Genomic DNA, 19,670 nt, shown 5'->3' on the forward strand with positions numbered 1-19,670 from the left:
CCTTTGGGGTAAATTATCATAATGTAATTTTATATGTGTACATTGCTATCTCTAGGCATGCTCTCTTGTTGACATTATTTCTTTGGGTTCTCACGAATAAAAACATTGTAGAGTGACATTGAGGGTTTGTGGTTGGCAGTCTCTAAAATGGCCCAAATGATCCCTGCCTCCTGTTCCACATCCTTGCGTAATCCTGCCCTTGAAGGCAGGCTTGACTAGTCGCTGACTTCTACCGAATAGCTTATGACCAGGTGCTGGGATGCAGCTTTCAATACTAGGCTATACACAGACTGTGGCTTTCATCTTCTCTCACGCTCTCATTTGCTCGTCCTGTGGGGATCTCTGTTGGGGGTTACCTATGGAGAGGTACACTGGGCAAGGAACTGAGGGAGGTCTCCAGTCAAGAGCTAGCAAGGAACTGAGGCCCTTGCTCCAATCACCCAGCATAAAGGCCATCAGCTTTGGTTGCTTGAAACTTTTTGCTTGGCTGTTTTGGGACAATGCTAAGCTTTACTACCCCATTCGCCCACTCAGAGCATAGTGTTTGCTCTTTTTATGAGCAATGCTAGGACTGCTAATGAACACCCTGCATTTCTGAACTGGGAGTTCCCTTAGAGACCATGCCTTGCTACTCAAAGTGCAAGTTCATGGACCACCAGCACCAGCCTCACCTGGGAGCTTATCCCAAATGCAAATTCTCAGGCCACATTCTAGCCCCACTGAATCGGAATCTGCATTTTAAACTCTCCCTGGATAATGCATAGTAAAGTTTGAGAAGCGTTGGTCTAATCCAACTCTGTAATTTTAAAAGTCCACAAAAATGAAAGTAATTAGGCGAGACAATTTCGTGGCAAAACCAGAATGAGAACTCAGGATGAACACCCCCGAAATGTGTTACTTCCAGTCAGTTAAGTTCTGTTGTCTTTGTGGTTTATCATATCCACAAACTCCACTTAAGTATATGGGGCATCGTTTGAAATGGAGAAGTCAGGCTCCTATCTGCCCAGTACAATGTCAAACTCACTTCAAAGGGCTGTTCCACATTTAAATGTGCTCTCCCGCACAAGTCTAGTCATTTCATTAGCTCTTCCTTACACAGCAACAGAAGAGAAAGTCACCTGTCAGGCCGAAGATTGTATAACCTGTCAAGTGGAATTTTTCTACTTTAGCTGAGTATTACTCTGCAGCTATGTTGTATACCTTTGCCTTATTACACCTGATGAATGAGAGAGACAATAGACAAGCCCATGTTTTCGGTGTGAGGCATTGGTACTTTTTCCTTCTATCACGCGTCATCCTATGAGGATGTAGGCCTTGGAGTGCATCTTGTAGGCTGCACAAGATGCCGGGCTGGTTGTACAGTATTTAGTGTGGGCGTGACCCCGAAGCCAGTGAGGAATTCTAAATCACGGCCAGCCCAAGCTGGAGTCTCAGGATGCTCATTGGATCTGGATGTCGCTGACATCACCAGAAGCCCATCTGGGGAAGAAACACTTGTTCAGTACATGTGTCTTCATGTTCCCTCAACCCACCAAAGCTGATGGAACTGAGGCAGGAAATGAAGAGCTTGCTATTGTCACCATAGAAACAAGAAGGCATGAGAGAGGAGCCTTGGAAACAGACAGGCGTTGCCCCTCTCAGCAAGTTGGGGGATGGATTTTGGTGGGACAGGTGTCCCGACCAAACAAGTATTTACTGAGCAGCCACTAAATCCTGGATACTCAGCAGTAAACAGCCTTGACAGGGCACCTGCCTTCGTGGAGCCTGTAGTCTGGTGAAGGATACAGACATTAAATAATGTCGCTACTGGTTTTGCAATCACTGTTGTAACTGTGGAGATAACATGTGTGTCCACAAGGCTGCGCTGTGATGCCTGAAGGTGATATTGTTAGGATCTAACCTGGTACCTACCCTCGGATGAGGCTGGGACCAGACCGGAATGTTTTTCTTAATGTCCTCAAGCATTTGGAAAAGTTAACAGATTTTTTTCGGTAAACTCCCATCTACTCACCACCTAAATTCTACCATTAACATTTTGTGACACTTAATTTATCACTTATTTCCCATCTATCCCTCCCTCGATCCATCTTGATTATTTTTATGCATTGCGGAGGAAATTTCAGACGTCAGTACACTTCCCTCTCCCCCAGTGCTGCACTGTGCATATCAATAATGCAGGCTCAATGTTGTATTTGTCCCTTTGAGGTAAAATTTACATACAAATAAATGCACAAATCTTAAGCTTTCCATTCCATGAGTTCAACAATTACGTACACTTGTGCAGCCCAAAGCTCTAATAACATACAGAAAGGCCGAGACAATCCCTCACGCCATTTCCAGGCCAACTCTGCCCCCACTCCAAGCAGCCTGTAAGTTCTGGATTTTTTTTCTGCCATAGATCAGTTTGTCTATTCTAGAAAAGGAAGTGACTTTTGAGCTGAGTTCTGAAGGATGATCAATAGGACTCCACTTAGAATTGGAAGGTTGGGGGAATATTAACCATTCCAGACAATAGCGCACATAGGTGGATTCTCAGGTGGCCAAGAACTCGGATGGCTACAGCCTAGTGAGCAAAGGTCAGAGAGAGCCACACGATGAGGCCAGCAAGCAAGGTGGGAGCCGGACCAGGCATAGCCTGGTGGCCATATTAAAGGTCCGGAACATGGCCAAACGGCAGCTGTCAGCCAATAAATGGCTTCAGTGGGTAGGTGGCATGCTTAGCTTTGAACTTCTAAAACATTCTCATGCTTCACTGTGGAGAACAGAACATGAAGAAGCAAGAGGCAATTCAGGGAGACATGAAGACGCTGTTTCAGCCATTATGGGGAACGAGAGGGGTGCACATATGAGGGCCCTGCCCGTGGACCCTCCGTTGTATTGACCCTGGTGTGTGGCACTTCTAACAGTTATACAGCACACTGTTTGACTTTCACTTTCTCTCTTCATCTTCCGGAGATACCAGTCATGAACCTGTGTGGAAACTGTGATTCAGAGAGGTTAAGTAACTTGCCCAAAGTCACACAGCCAGTAAGTGGTAGTATCAGGGGTTTTCACAAAGCAAGTCAATTTATGTTCAGAGTCAATACACTTTTGACCACTTCCCTGTCTGCGGGGAAGTATGATGGGAGTCTCTCAGTCTTTCTCATTGTATTCATTTCTTCCCTTGTTACATCTGATTCCTCAACCACTCCCGAGTTTTTAAGGTAGAAGCCTGCCCCCGTCGCTGGCACTCCCAACCAACTTGAGTTTACTTTGAGGTTAAGTTCATCTCATCTGTAGCCCCAGTTTTCCTGTAAGTGGTGATTCGGGGATAGGGGCAGATGAATCAGCATATTGGCTCTACCCATATCCAGTTTTATTTGTTTGTATTTATGCTGGTCATAGCCCTGTGAGACACAGAAGTGGCATGCAGGAGCCACCTGAAGGGGCTCTGTTTGCAGGCTTGGTCCATCCCTTTCTGTATAACCCGGACCCTTCCTTATACAGTCTCGGTCTTTGTCCCTGAACAATTTCCCTCCCAAAGGCCACCCAATTTCACCCTCTCTCACGCTTTAAAAAATCTCAAAAGTCTACAATTTACTTTTCCTCATTGTTTTTGCTTCAAGTAGCTCACTGGCCAGGGAACCTTCTTGTAAGTTCTTTTGAATATTCTGTTTATATTAACATGCCCAGCCATATACACAGAATTTTTATAATAACTTCACAATAATCTGAATAACCTCACAGTTTCTTCTGACTTTAACATGCTTCACTCTCATCTGGGAATCCCTTTCTTCCCAGCCAATATTTGTACCATACTTTATTGTTAGTTTACAAAATTGTTTAGACTCCTATCTCATTGTCTATGTGTGAGAGAGAGATTTCTACTCATCAAGGTTCGGACACATGCCTCTGCTAGTCCGAATGAATGGCGAATATGCAAGAATGAAACATTAGATGTGAGTGTTAAAGAAAGAGCTGTGTTTCAGTGAGCTAAACCATGTTAAAAGTCCAGAATTCTATCACTTATCCCTTGTGGTTCAACAACGTATTTTCAGGATCTCATGCACAGCCCTCAGCTTTCTGCTCTCCCTTCCTACTTGGATCGCTAAGTGGCGGAGACCTGAGAGCGTCCTGTTGCTGCTCCAGGTCTGTTGCCTCTGACATACACAGTGAGCATCACTGTGTCTCAGTTGAATTAAGCTTATGCTGTGGAATGCCAGTATCAGCACTTTGCTGTCTTGTTTTCCCACTGATTTTCATAAAATCATGACCCCCCCCAAACAAAACAATGGTTTTTCAAATGTTGTTTTTAATTGTAAAATTCTTTCTTCAAAAATAATCATACATAGAAGTCGATTTTATAAAACAGAGATTTTTTTAAAAAACATTTAGGTATGTGTAGAGCAGAGGTGATAGAAAACCCATGTATTTCCCAGGCCATGCACGCACGCACATGCTCATGTGCACATGCATGCACACATGTTGCGCACACATGTCACATGCTTGTGCACGCACACACATACGATATGTCCACGCACGTGCCTGTGTGCACACGCATACACATGCCCATATGCACAGAACCCGCCGTGGGAGTCTGACTCTGTCCATAGAAGAGACTCTGAACAGAGGTCTCCCTTCCTAACTCAGTCTTAGCTCTTAGGACACTAAATCCGCAGACTAATTCCTTCCCCTTGAGGCCATACAATGAACCTTTCACTTTATGATGCGTGAAAAATGAAAATAATGACCCGACCACTAGCCTCTAGGTAAAGGCCTATGGCTTTGAACAGGAGGTGTGTCACAGAGCAGGGCCATTACGTGGATGGCGCCCTCTGACACTGAGCTGTGCGCAGCGCGTACGGCCACACATGGTGACCCTGTGGACCCCGGGATTAGAGGGGCGTCAGGGAGGATGGGGCCCTGACAGACTTCAGGGTCACACTGAGAGACGCTTTTCTTCATTATTGCTACAGACGCCCAGGGCCCAATAACTAGCCCTCAGCCGAGAGACGAGAGAGAGACGCAAAGGCTGGTGTCCCATTGCAGAAGGGCGCTCGAGCCGAAACTGCGTCTGCATTGTGGCTGTGGTGGTGGCCACAGCAATCTACATGTGTGATGAAATTCCGTGAAACCAAACACACACATGCAGACACATGAACACACACACAAGTGTATTTAAAACTGTTGCGATCCAAGTAAGTCAGCGGGGTGTGTTGACGTCAGTTTCCTGATTGTGACGTTGTACTTCAGTCGGGCAAGATGATCACACTGGGTGAAGAGTAGACGGGACCTCTCTGTTACGTTTTATGACTGTCTGTGAATCTACGATTAACTCAGAAAAGAACTTCGTTGAAAGAAAGAAAAGCCGATGCTCGGGGGATGGGCCGATCTGATCTGGAACTTCTGACCCCGTCCACACTTCACGAATCTTCAGATGCGCTTCCTGGTTTTCCCGGCCATTTACTCCCTTGCCACTCTAAGCGTGTGATAAATGTGATCTACCAGTTTCCTATAATTGTGAAGTAGTTTGTTTGTGTCTTTTTTTCTTTGTCATTTTTAGCAGACGTTTGTCTAAATTTATGGGTGTTTTCAAAGGAAAGAGCCAACTTTCACTTTTCTTCAGCTTCGTTATTGTACCTTTAACTTCTATCATGTTCCATTAACATCTGTTCTTATATTTATTTACTTACTTTCTACCTTCAATGACTATATTTTTCATCTCTAGAAGTTAAATTTGTGTTTTTCACATCCACTCATCCTTTTCCCATGATGTGTTGCATATTTCTATGGTTCACGGGCCTTCCATTTTCTCTTCAATCAATCAAAATGTATCTATTGCACAGTCTCTCTGATTGTTTTATTATTTTCAGTTCTTGGGAGGCACATTTCTCTGTGTCTTATGTCTCACAACTCTCCCTCTCAAGGGGATAAGCTTTCTCCCGTGGCTTGTCATTCTTTCTATTTTACTTTTCCATTGTGAGTTCATCTTTAGTGGAGGCAGTTTTGCTGTTTGGGAATAACGTGTCTTGGACTTTGAAATGCCTCTCTAGGGTGGTTTTTCATGCCCTTGTCAGAACAGGAGGGTCGCCAGTGGTGTTACCCAGATTTTGTATGTTGGCGTCTATGTTTGCGGTTAGCTTATCACACCTGTAGCATGAACGTGGGCCCCAGACCCACGTGGGATAAAGATCCAGGGTTTCCCTGCCTCTGTTTGAAAGCCGTACACCCTGATTTATTCGTAGTAATTGATACTTTTAACTTAGATTCACACACACCCTTACGGACATGTGTACATATACTCTATAATTAGATTCTTTAATGAAGAACAAGATTAATGTATGTTGACTGTCCATTATGAAAGGTGAAGATATACTTTTAACTTTGTTTTAAATTTTTCAATTGCGGTTGACATATTAGTTTCAGGTGTACAGCATAACGATTAGAATCTATGTAAATTATGAAGCGATCATGACCATAAGTCTAGTACCCATCTGACACCATGGGTGTTACAATGTTGTTAACTCGAATCCCTCTGCTTTACTCTATATCCCCGGGACTGTTTTGTAACTGGCAACGGGCACATCTTAGTCCTTCGCCTCTTTTCACTCGTCTCCCACACCCTCCCCCCTGGCCACCGGAAGTGGATATACTTCTCTATGTAGTGATGCATCAGCCACCCACTTCCTGGTAAAACTGCATAGTTTAGCCATGAAGTTTTATATTACTTTGTTATATAGTTTCTCTATAAGAATTACTTTTATAGTTTATTCTGTTTTTATTGATACTTTAATTTTTATACTCATGTCTATGGTAAACTGATGTTGGTGTTTAACAAATCAGGTCTCTTATAAAATGATTACCTCCAATCTTGTGGAGGTTTTTGTTTTTTTTTTTTTCTTTCTATCTTTCCACCTCCCCCAGCCTCTGGAAAAGAATCAGAGCCAGTGTGAATCTTTGTGTATCAGTGAATGTCTTTCTGTAGCCTCCTCACTAAGGAAAAACAACATGTATGAGTGGGACTTTCGGGGGTCACAGCATTTCCCTTTGAAAATTTGGTTCCATTGCCCTCTGACATTTAAATCTGGGCAACAGAGTATGTGGTTAGCATTGTTTCTTTTCTTTCATAGATAATCATTTTTTCAGCATAGATGTTTATCTGAGTGTTTCTACATCATTAATATTTAAATAGTCGTATCTTGAGGTCTGTTCTATTTTTAAGTTGTACACAGAAAACTCTTTATTGAAGATTTAGATTTTTATTCTGCAAAGAGCTGTTTTTACATTATACCTCTTATTATTTCTTCGGTTCCATTTATTCAGTTCCCTTCTTTAGTAGCACCAATTATCTGGCTTTTATATGCCTGTTTTCTTCTCCCTGAGAATGTCTTTTGGTGCCTTGCACACGAACACACGTGAGCAGATGATGGATACAGAGGAAACGGAAGTCTCATTGTTACAGCCTCGCCTTTTTCACTGCAAGGTTCTCAAAGTAATTTTCTGCAAGTTTCTGGCCAGTGCTTATTCTCCTTGCAGATTCCAGCATCCATGTTAATTCATTGCATTTAATTCATTGCATTAATTCGATGCTATTGCATCCTGGTCTCCTCACAGTCTCCCCTAGCCTCACCCAGCACGGGGTTTTGTAGTTGTGTCTTCGCTTGATCCATATTTTGAAAAAAAAACCTGTTGTCTTGTCATTTAATCTTTCCCTTCCTTTATTTTTCCATGTTTTCTAAAATGCATTTCTCTTTTCTGTCATGGAGGTTAAGATGCCAGTACTAGAAAAAAATACAAATCAAATTTGCTTAAACTATAGGTTAATGTATTATCTCATAGAACCAAAAGTCGAGAGTTAGATGAGTTTCCATGGTTGGCTGGATGAGATGCCCAAGAGTGTTGTTAAGGACCCACGTTCTTTTAAGCGCTCCGCTTGGCCATCTCATGGGGCCTTGCCCTCAGCCTTGCCTCAGGGACGCAGATGGCCGTAGCTGTTGCCAGCCTCCCACCCCCATATGGCAATTCCCAGTGGGAGAGAGGGGGCCCGCCGGAATATTCCTCTTAGAAGTAAGGACACCTTTCCTGGAAGCGCCTTACTAGAACTCCCCTCCAATCTCATTGAAAACTTTCGAAAAATTGGCAAAGGAGGTAGGAACACCTGATTGGTTTAAGGATGTTGGGGTTTGCCCCTAGATCTGGGAATAGATAGGGTCATCCTCCTGAGTCACATGGGGGAAATGGGGGCACCCAAACTAATTTGAGGGCTCTGCCAGCAAAGAAGGTAGCAGATGGTGGATGAATAACCAGTCAACACTGACTGCTTTGTATCTTTTGAAAATTGTATTGTATTTTTCTCGGCATCCAAGAGTGTCCTTTTCCTTATTTTCTAACATGGTGGATTTTTCTAAGATCCACGTTGTTTTGTTTCTGTTTACATAATGTTAAGGGAGGAGGAGATATCTCTCCAGGACTGGCGTTTGCCTTAAACAGAGCAGGCAGATGCTCATTGTCGCCCTCGCTGACTGCATGGGGTCCTCTCCTTGTGGCGCAAGCAGGAGGCGCAGCGATGGGTGTCCGCAACCCTCCCTCTGCAGCACGTCTAACACCACCCTTCCATCTGATGCAGGTGCTGTGGAGCGGGGACTCGTGCTCTCTGCACAAAGTCCAGGATCGATTTCTTCACCAGAAGGAGTGAAGGAATCCAGAAGTCACTTTCCCCGTGAATTGTTCCCATCACAGTTTTTTTCTAATAGTGAATCTGCATTCTGGCCCCAAAGTCTTTATCCCCTGTCTTTGGTCTTTGCCATGTCAGAGACCCCAGTGAAAGGGATGGAGGGGGAAAGAGTTGGAGATGCCCAACCCCCACCCATATTTGGTTATTAGGGCCTTTGATTCTGAGCCCAGGAAAGGAAATAGGAAAAGAATAAACATTATGTTCTATCCCCCAGGCCACCGTTACATCACGTAACAAAGTATTTCACTGTCAATCGCCAATTATATAATGTCCATTTCAACTTCATAAAATGTGGCGCAGTGGGTGACACTGTACTTACTTAGTTTTTCCAGTTCAGCCCTCTGTGTTTGGTCAGACTTGAGAGGAGGTAAACTCATCTGCCATCACACTGAGTGAGGGCACAGCCCCTAGTGGATGGGAGATGGGGGGGGGTGAATTTGATGTTTCTCAGGGGCCACCCATCTATACACCTATCCTGGTTTAGGTCTAGAATTCAGAAATATAGAACAAAGTTTTCTTACAACATGACACCTAAACGTAAGCCCACTACCGCATTAGATGCTTCACCAAAGAAATTGCAATCTTTTCCAACGCTGGAAGGGAAAGTGCCATGTTCAATCAAGTAAAAAACGATTTTATACAATTTCAGAGATTCTTAAGAAATTCTGGCAAAATGAAGTGTTGTCCTCATGCACATAGCAAATGTGGTAATGATATAATAATGGGTATTCCTCCTAAATTCTGATACCGGGTTAGTTGACAGACGTAGATTTCAATGCTATTACAAGTTTATTTTATTGAGGCCTTATTGGTATTTGGTGGGGGTGGCTTCTTCCAATGGGATCCCATTTAATCCTTGCCACAAACTCCTAATCACCATCACCACCACCATCATCTTTGTCATCATTATCATCATCAACATCTTTATTGCCAACTTCAAAGAAAGGTCTTAGGTTCAAAGCAACTTACCTGAAGTCTCATAGCTAGAAAGTCGTGAAGTTCCTATTTGAATACAGATTTTGTCTTCAGATTCTGTTCTTGGCCCCTGAGCCTACTTTTGCCACAGCTCCCACCGTGTTTGTCCCAATAACATCTCCATTCCGGGCAGGTGGCCAGCCTCCTCTCACCTCAAACCTGCCCTCCTCTCTCAGCCTCTTCCCTTTTGGAAAGCAGTCTCTAAATTTGTACCCACCCACTCATCATGCTCTTCTGCCCTAAAGGGTGCGTGGGTTTGAGAGGAATTGTGACAGGAAATACACAGTGCATACCGGCACCAGAAACTACAGGGACTGGATTGGCTGGTGAAGGGATTTTGTGTTGACTCTTGGAAGGCTTTTGCTGAGAACACCTTGATCAAAGCTGTGTAAAAAGAACTGTGAAAACGGAATAGTCATCGGGAACCTGATGGAAGAGTCCCATCCTGGAGAACTGAACACAGGCAACAGCGGCAGAGATGGAGTAAGATCAACGACTGCGGTGCATCGTAAAGGAAAGAAGAGAGGAGCCCTGAAAGACTCCCCAGGTGCGCTCGCCAGTCTGTGAATTCTCCTGTGCCCGACAGTGCATCTCCTCCGACATCAGAACAACCGCTGTTTCTGCCCTGTTCACCAGATTCCAGGTGTTGAGTAAGTGCGACACGCACTGTCTCTGAGCCCTCACTAGGCTCCTTTTCCCTGTGTTATGGATGAAGAAACCGAGGCTGAGAAATAGTAGCCATTTGGCCAAGGTCACACAGCCCAAACTGGTTGATTGAGGGTACCAGCCCCGTTGTGCCCCATACTGCCACCCAGACTCCGAGCATTTCTTAGGGCGTGGATTGTGCTCCCCTGGGACGTGGGCAGGCCTTTTCTTAAACAGGTAGGTAAGTGTTTCCGTGAGCAGTAAAACACAACTTTGTTTCGCTACCATTCATAATGAGATGCAAACATGATTGAAAATTGATTTTTGAAGACATAATTGTGTACATCTGCACAATTCAATCCATCGGCCACATGTAACAATGTAAATTTAAATTAATCAAAATTAAGTTAAAATAAAACTTTGGTTCCCCAGTCCACGTTGGAAACGCCCAGTAGCCCCAAGCGGCTACCATCCTGAACAGCGCAGACACGGAGCACTGTCAGCCCTGCACCGTTCCTTTGGGCAGCGCTGTGCTGCAGCCGTCTCACACCACATCCATGAGTTCTTGGAGGTCGTGCTGGCTCTACGTCCGCTCTCTTTAGAACTTGATCTGGCTCTGCCTGAGTCTGTGGACCTCTGTGCTGTCCGATACGGCCATCACTGATCACCTGGGTTAGTCGGAATTGAAATGTTCTGTAAATATAAAATACACATTGGATTTCAAAGCCTTAGTATGAATAAAGAATGTAAAATGCATCATTAATAATTTTATACTGACTATGTTGAAATAGTATTTTGATGTATTGGGTTAAATAAAATGTATTCTGGAAATTTAATGTCGCCCTGAGAAAATTTTCAGTTACGTACGTGGCTTATGATTTATTTCCACTGGGCCCCTTTGCCCTACTGTGTAACTCCAGGGCACTCTCGTTTCCCCGTCTCTTCCTTTCTCTAGATCCGTGCTGCCCGATACAGCAGCCACAAGCCACACGTGGGTATTTACATTTAAATTAATTAAAATGAAACAGAGTTTGAAATTCAGTTCCTTGGTCCCATCAGCCACCTTCCACATGCTCAGGGGCCACGTGCAGTTAGCGCTACCCTAGTGCACAGCACAGATACAAACCTTTCCCATCGCTGTGGGAAGTTCCATTGGACAGAGGTGATATACTGGGGTGCACACAGTTATGGCCAAACCCACAGAGGTGGGTGGGGCATGAATGCCTAAGGCTTGGGAAGCGTTTCCACAGTGCCTAACTCTGCAGGGCAGCATCCTCCCATCCATCTCCCAGACGCCTGTCCCTCCCCTCCTTTGTTAGACTTGTTTATGCGCACCTTATCTCCTCTTCCCTCCTGCCAGGGATGCAGCATGCTTATCTCCCTCTGTACACACTTTCCTCCACCCTCCTGTGTGTCCTCGTATCTAACACCCTGCGTGCATCATACAATAGGGATTCAGTAAATATTTGTGCACTGGCTGGAGTGGCAAGTCCTAGCAAGGCATTTGAAATATGTGGCTGAAGATAGAAGAGATCCATACTGATTGGTAGCAGCGGGGTAAAAAAGAGAGAGAGAGAAGGTCAGAGCCAGATCCCCAAGGGAGAAGGAAGAAGACCTGGTAGAGAGATAGAAAATAGGAAATCAGAGAGACGGTGGTGACCCAGGATCTCATTCACCAAAACCCTTGTGCCTGCCCCACTGGCCCCTCGAGGGCAGCAGCGAGAGTTATGGCAAGGGAACAGCTGCAGAAAAAGTACAGAAGAAACCCAAAATATTATCATATGATGAGTAAACATGTAAGACCCATAAATGAGAGGTTGAAATGGCATGAAAATTAAGGGTCTGGTGGGGAGAAAAATGAAAAACGTCCTCTCCCCGAGCCAGCTGGTTTGAGTTACGTTTTATGGGCAGCGTGTGAGTTCCAGCACCCTTGTTGAATTAGCAGCAGAATCGCACATTAGTTTTAAGGCTCCCTCTTGCATAGGAACATCATAACGCTTTTTAATTGGGGCTGATAAAAACGTAGCATTACTTGCAGGTTCCTCAGAGAAGTGAGATGTGAAATTGGGTTTTCATTAAACCTAATGATGGAAAATTAAGTATAGTGCGTCTGGTGAAATGGGGTGTGATAAAAGGCATCGCTTCTGCGTTATCGGAGGTTAATAAGGGAATAGGTGAGGTGAGATATGTTGAGAAAAAAAGAGTCCAACTAGTTGAATTAATAAACCTTGAAAATCCCTTGGTTCTGAGTCTTCACAGCATCATTAGCACCAGCATTGACATTATTACAAATGTGACAGCAATACAAGTCGCTCGGTTCCAAATGCATTTGTTTTCCATTCCAGTGTTGGTTTTGCTGACACTGAGTTTACAGTCTGTCTAGCCATGTGTTTAGGGAAAATATCCATATTGGTAGCTATTTGGTTTTGGAAACACTTGGCATCTCATACAAATTGCCAGGTGCCCATTCCTAAGAAGCCTGTCTCTGCCAGGCAGCCGGTCTCCCAGGCAGCCCATGCCTCACGTCCTTGGGGAGACCACGGGTCTCTGAAGACGTCTGTCCCCATAGCTGATGGTGGCCTAGGAGGGAGACACTAACAGGGCTCCAGCTCCTCCTCTCCCAGGAGCCGAGCAGTGCAGAATCTAGAGAAGCAAACTCAAGTGCGTCTTTCTGCTCCACCCCCGCCCCCGCCCCACTGTCTATCACAGGAAGGGTGCCTCATATCCATGGCAGCTGACAGGACAGCAGGGTACCTACAAGAAATAGTGAGAGTCTATAAAGAAAGGGATTCTTCTTAAACCCTCCAGTAGCTTTTCACCAGCTCAGAGGTGCACGTTCATGGCCTTCCTAGACCAACCTCACACCATCTCTTACAGCTCTGCCCCCATCACATTTTCACCCACTGCCTTCGATCTCTATGGCCCTCCTTGCTCTCTCCTGGCAGCACGTGGCTTCTCCGGCCCCTGTTCTTGTCCGTTTTCCTACTAGACCATCGGGCCTTGAGGGTGGAATCTGCACCACTCTGTGCACTGCCAGTGCCTACCACAGTCCCCGGCACAGAGTGGATTCTCAGTAAAGCTAACCCCCGACCCCAAGGGTGCGATGGAGAAGGGCATCAGCCCCCACATTTGCCAAGCACTACGTTTAAGCCATGCCAGTGACAACGATATGTTCCTATCCCCGAAAATCCCGGGAGACGATGTAATCAGTATTTTTACGTGCAGTAGGGAAGGTGGTGCTGGCATCTCACCCGGGGCCCTTCCTCCTAGTGCATGAAACCCTAAACTCTAGATCTTTATGTCGGCAATTCTCTCCTTCCTCGGGACAGTGTTTCTCATGCTGTCACATGGGAAGGACATTATCTTTCACAGATAGCATCCGCGTCTGATGCATTGTTGTGACTTGAGAGACAACCAAGCTGAAGGAGACGTGGGTTTTGAAAAGGCACATTGCAGAAAATCAGGAATATGTGGTTAAGCTTCCCAGGCGATGGGTGTGGCAGTGGCCCGGGGGTCCTGCAGGGGTGCCTGGCTGTGCCTGAATACATCTGGGTGAGACACGTCAAATCTGATGTTCTCAGCTCACACATGCCACAGACAGAAGGTCCAGGGAATACACTGCCCATGTCTTTGGGAGGAGGTTGGGCAGACCAACCCCAGAGATTCTGGGGAAGATACACTGGCCCTGAAAAACCAGCAGGGAAAGCCTAGCAGGGAGAGGGTAGAGCAAGGAAGTGGTTCCCCAAGGGGAACAGAGGAACTCAAATCCAACCTCAGCAGGCACCAGTTTCTAGGGTGGCCAAACTAAGAGAGCACAATTAAAGCAACTCGGTGGTATAAAGATTAGTATCAGGGGAAAATACAGCTCTTTTAGCAAGGAGGGATGATAAGAAGGAGATGAGGCATAGAACTCAGGCCTGGGAGAAGTAATGGGTGGAACTGCAGGAGGAAGTTTGGGCTTCCCCACCTGCAAGGTGGGCTCAGTGATGCTCCCAGACCAAGAGTGTTAAGTAGTAGGGAAGCTAGAGAGCAAGCAGAAGGTGGTTGCTGCTGTGGAGCCCACAGCTGAAGAGAGCGGCTGAGAGGTTGGGGTCCTGCTGTTGATGGGACCTCACATACTTCCTCCCAGTGCGCAACCCAACAGGATCCAGCAAGTACAGACACCGGGTCGCAGGGGCGCAGGCAAGTGAACCAGAAGTGCACACACATGTGGCCCTGACCTCCAGGACCCCGAGGATCTCCTCCCTTGCAGGCAGGCACCCAACCTTTCTAGGTACCCTGCTTCCTAAACAGGAGGGTGTTCCCAATATCTAGCCTGTCTGGCTTCTCAGTGGTTCTGCGAATGGTCAGGATTGGCCAAGACCACCCTGACGAGCCTCAAGGAAGGACTGAGAGAGGGAGGGGGTGGCAGCCAACCTGGACTTTGTCTTTGCTCCATCCATAGACACCCCTGAGATAGAGCGAACCAAGGGTCATTGTGTTCATGGGCTTGTTTGTTGTTTCAGGTTTTAAATCTCCCGCCACAGCCATGCCAGGGAAGCGCGTGTGTGTCTGTCCTTTCTGTGGTTTCCTTAGCAGTTGAATCCCGAGTTAGTTCCCTCTGCCCTGCTCAGGTCAAGCTGGGGAAGGCACAGGGGAACAGAGGACAAACTCCCATAGGTGATGGTCTGTTCTGCCTCCCTCTCTGTGAAGCAGATGGCAGCCGCGGAGAGCTGGCCCAGCCCACCCTCACGATCCAGACTCACCCCTACCGGGCCTGTGACCCCATGGAGATGAGCTATCCCCGAGACCAGTTCCAGCCCGCCATCCGGGTGGCCGACCTGCTGCAGCACATCACCCAGATGAAGAGAGGCCAGGGCTATGGCTTCAAGGAGGAATACGAGGTAAGGGAGCAGCCTGTGCAGAAACTTCCTGATGGGTGCAGAGGGTTTTGTGTGCTAAAGCTTTGCTACTCAAAGTAAAGACCCCAGACCAGCAGCATCAGCGTCACCTGTTGGAAATGCACCACTTCCAGCCCCGCCCAGACCTACTGAATCAGTTACCCGCATTTTAACCAGAACCGGGGTGATCTGTATACCATTTAAATTTGAGAAACTCCATCTAAAAGACTCCGAGACTTCCTTTTCCTGCTTCCTGCTTTCCCACACTTTCTCGTCCTTTCATCGCTCAGGTATCGCCAGTTTCTGCACTTAGGCGTCGTGGTCTCCCTCAATAGGAGGCTAAAATGGCTCAAGCCCCCAACCCACATGTTGTAGGAAAGCCAGCAAATCTCCCCAGGCAGTGCTTCTGGGAGGCTTGCTTGCTTCTGGCTGCCTCTTGCCTCATTACTATGCATCTGTTGTGTTCTCAGTCCCCCTCCCACCCCAGTCAATACTGCCTCTCTGGTGACTGCTCTCCCCTCTCTCTGTACCTTCTCCTCACCTCTGCATTGGACACCCGTTTCTTCACCCCCAAAGTGTCTATAACGTAAAGGATTTGTGGACAGCAGTTGCTCCTGAGGTTTGGGGGATAACGAAGGGGAAGGCCTACAGCAAAGTACAGGAAGTGCCTGGATACAAGTGGTCCTCACAGGTCTCTATGCCCACTGCCCTTCCCAAAAGTTCTTTTTAGTGTCCTCAAAACTTCCTTTTCTTTTTCCAGCAGCCAGAAAAAGGCCTGCCACACTCCCTAGCCTAGGCAGAACAATTTCACTTCCTTTGTCTCAAACCTTGCCCATTAGGCATCACCTTTTACAAACAAAAAGTGAAATAAAATTGAAGGGAAAACTCATTAAGATGTTTTCGTGAACTGAAGAGCACCTCGCCTCCCCAGAGGAGCCCTGCCACCCTCGCCTGCCACTCAGAGTCCAGCTGCAGCCAGCTTTGAAAATGTTCTTTTTTCACTTTTCCTTTCCTCTCTCCCTCTCCTCCTTCCTTCCTAAAATAGTTTTGGCACATCTACTGTGTGCCAGGCTCTGAGTTTTATGAACTAGTTTTTTTGCATGTGGCTTTTTATTTCCACACGCAGCCTGTGCCCCAAATATCCTCGGCTCCGTTTCGCTGTGTGCAGTGAAAAGGCCTGGGCTCAGACTCTACCCATTTGGGATTCTTGATAATGCAGACTCAGTTTATCTCTCAGACGACATTCCGAGAAAGAGCTTACGGAGCAATGATTTCAGAAGCTCTGTGAGGTCACGAAATTGGGCTGCACTGGGGGTCCCCACAGCAAGGTTGCAGTACAACGAACTGTGTGGTCTCGGTGTATCATTTTGTTCCCTGAACTTTAAACTGCTGTTATTCGTTGAGTGAATAGTTTGGATAAGGTGATTTCTAAGGGCCTGTCTGGTCCTAAAACTTTACGAGGGTGTAAAACATGGTGGCATGGGGCACGTTTGACACATTTGTGAGAGCGAAAGCATTTATGTCAATGGATGTGAGTAATTACCTGCTCGGGAGAACCAGCAGTTAATTTCGAAGAATGGTCTAGGTAAAATGGCATTTTTCATGGGCTCAATCTACAAATTTTTTGGAGGATGCTGGGATGAGAGTTGAAGGAGATGGTCTCATGGGCTCCCGTGCCTGGGCCTTATTTCCTAGGGAGTTGGCTGAATGGCCCCAAGCCCTTGAAGCGTGGGGGTGGGGTACACATGCGTGTTCACACGCCGACATGGATCTGTTTGTCGAGTGGCTGTCAGGAGAGGGTATGTTGTTGGTACGTATTCAGCATTGTGATGCTTTAATATGTCAGCCATAACACTTAGTTTGCTTTAAAGTTCCAAATAGCACTAGGGGAGACATGGAACTTATCAACAAGCGTGACAAGTCGTCAAAGCCGTAGAAATACTGTTCTAAGAACTCGCGATCTAAAATTTGAAAACAAAAACACAAATACATTTGACTACTTTGGTGCATTTCCTCCCAGACTGATATCTCTTTTAAAAGCATCCATCCCTGTGTGGTTGATTTTTTTAAAAGTGTGCCTTTTTGCATTCTCCAAACTTATTTTTTGATAAACAACAGAAATATATTTCTCACAGCTCTAGAGGCAGGGAAGTCCAAGGGCAAGGTGTCAGCAGATTCAGTGTCTGGTGAAAGCCCACTTTCTGGTTCACAGATGCCATGGGTCGCGTTCACGAGGGCACTGATCCCATTCATAGGGGCTCCGCCCTCATGACCTATGCACCTCCCACGGGCCCCACCTCCTCACACCATCACACTGGAGACTAAGTTCCAACGTATGAATTTTGGAGGGACACATTCATACAGACAAATATTCGTATTATGATCCTCTTGCATAACCACAATTCGGTGATAAAGGCAACGTAACTGAACACTGATACCATGTTCGTTTGTCTGCTTGTTTGTTTTTCCCAAACTTTCTGGCACGGAGCTGCTTTTATAACAAGAAAGAAAACAATGCATATTGTTCCATCACTTGGAAATATCACTAACTAGTCTAGCCTGGACCTCAATTAGTTCCATTGATGTTAATCAGTTAGCTGGAATGCTTAGCTTCTAGTTAACAGCATTTTCTGATTAAGCGGGGGTTAATTGGAAAACACTCTTCAGTAGGAGTCTTTCCACAAGGTGCTGCTTCCCTCTCCTAGACTACAGGCGGACGTCACTCCCGTGATGCCCGGAGTCTCCCTTCTGAGCATGAGGACTGTCTGTCCTATGAGACCAGACCCCTGGGTCCCTGGCCCTACTTTCAGACCAGCGCGCCACGTGCTGCCCTGTTTGCTGCCTGTCACTCCCCGACCCCGCTCAGTTTTTTATTTAATACAAATGAGTGGGTTGGACAAGTTGACATATAATAAGAAGCTGTGTCTTCTCCAATTCAGTTCAGTGGTACAATCACTTACAAATGTATTCATTAAATTATTACTGAGTATTTACTACTCCTGAGGACTATTCTCGATATTTTAGATATGACAGTGAATGAAACAGACAAAATCCACACCCTCGTGAAGCTTGTGCTCTACCAGGGGAAACAGGAAATAAACAATAGACTTAAAAATCAGTTATTTTACAGTCACTTGCCTAATGTGATGTTAGTAAATAATTGCAGTGTGCTAGGGAAAAATACTATTTGCTGTGTTACAAGCTACCCCAAATCTCAGTGACATAAAACCACCAATTTATTGTTCTCACTGCAACTGAGTCAGGAATGTGGACGGCAGGCACGGCAGGAATAGTCGGTGTCTGCTCCCCAATGGCTGAAGTCTTGACTTGGAAGGCTCTAAGGCTGGGAGTCAAAAGCCTCTGAACGTGTCTTCACTTACATATCTAGTGATCAATGCAAGCTGTCAGCTGGGGTCTCAGCTGGGATTGTCAGCTACAACACTGACACATGGCCCCTTCAAGTGGCCCGGGCTTCCTCACCGCGTGGTAGCCTCAGGATAGTTGGACATATTCTGTGGTAGCTCGTAACTCGAAAGGTGAGCTTCATCACTAACAAGACAGAAAGTGCATCACCCTTTGTGACCTAGGCTTGCATATCACAGTATCTCTCCTACCACATGCTATTGGTTACAAGCAAGTAATAATCACCTGTGTTCTAGGGAAGGGAAATTAGACTCTTTCTCTTCTTAGAGGGAGACGTCATTGCAAGACTCTAAGAGAAAATGCAGGGCTGGAGATACAGGAAAATGCAGTCTATGGATGACACAGTCTTCTGTAGTGGAAAAAAAGAGTAGAGCAAGGAAGGGAGACGATGTGTTCCAGGGATATGAGGTGAAGGAGGGGGCTCTGATATTAAATAGGGGAGAAGGATAGTCCTTAATTAGAAGGTGACATTTGAGCAGAGACACGATGGATATATTTGATGGAAGAGAGTTCCAGATCAAGGCCAAGGTTGTCGTGAGTAAATGAACAAAGAGTAAAACTAATAGAAAATGCTACTGGAGAAATAAAGGGGAGCTGACCGTTATAGGCACTATAAGCCATTATGAGGACTTTGGCTTTTACTCTGAATGAAATGGACAGCCACTGCAGAGATTTGGGAAGACAACTGATAATTATCTGACAATGGTTCAAAAGACTCATTCTAGCTACTATGTTGAGAATAGATATAGGGAGGCAGGGGTAAAAACAGGGATACCAGTGAAGAGCCCACAGCAGAAACCCAGGTGAGATATGATAACTCGGGCCTGGATGTGGCAGTGGAGGGGGTGAGAGGTGGTTGGATTCTAAATATATTTTCAACAAAGAGCCAGTGGGGTTTCTAACACCCTAGATGCAGCATGTGAGAGGAAGAGAGGCATGAAGGGTGGCTCTGAGGTTATTATTACCTGGGCCCCTAGCAGGATGGAGTTGCCACCCATGGAGATGCGGAAGCTTCAGGTAGAGAAGACATGTGG

At 45.9% G+C, this 19,670-nt stretch overlaps 1 protein-coding gene across 9 annotated transcripts in view; it reads left to right on the forward strand.

Moving 5' to 3' along the window:
- Window positions 1-19,670, forward strand: part of PTPRT (protein tyrosine phosphatase receptor type T) — a 928,354-nt gene that overhangs the window by 836,327 nt on the left and 72,357 nt on the right. For 6 of the 9 annotated variants that reach the window (XM_053926537.2, XM_053926540.2, XM_053926542.2 and 3 more), the window contains one exon: window positions 15,026-15,216. In XM_053926537.2, coding sequence (XP_053782512.1) covers window positions 15,026-15,216 — 191 coding nt within the window. The remainder of the gene's footprint in view (window positions 1-15,025; window positions 15,217-19,670) is intronic. The other 3 variants (XM_053926541.2, XM_053926538.2, XM_053926544.2) reach the window with 1 other exon arrangement.

This window comes from Desmodus rotundus, chromosome 6 (genome assembly GCF_022682495.2).
Source record: "Desmodus rotundus isolate HL8 chromosome 6, HLdesRot8A.1, whole genome shotgun sequence".
NCBI classification, from domain to species: domain Eukaryota; kingdom Metazoa; phylum Chordata; class Mammalia; order Chiroptera; family Phyllostomidae; genus Desmodus; species Desmodus rotundus.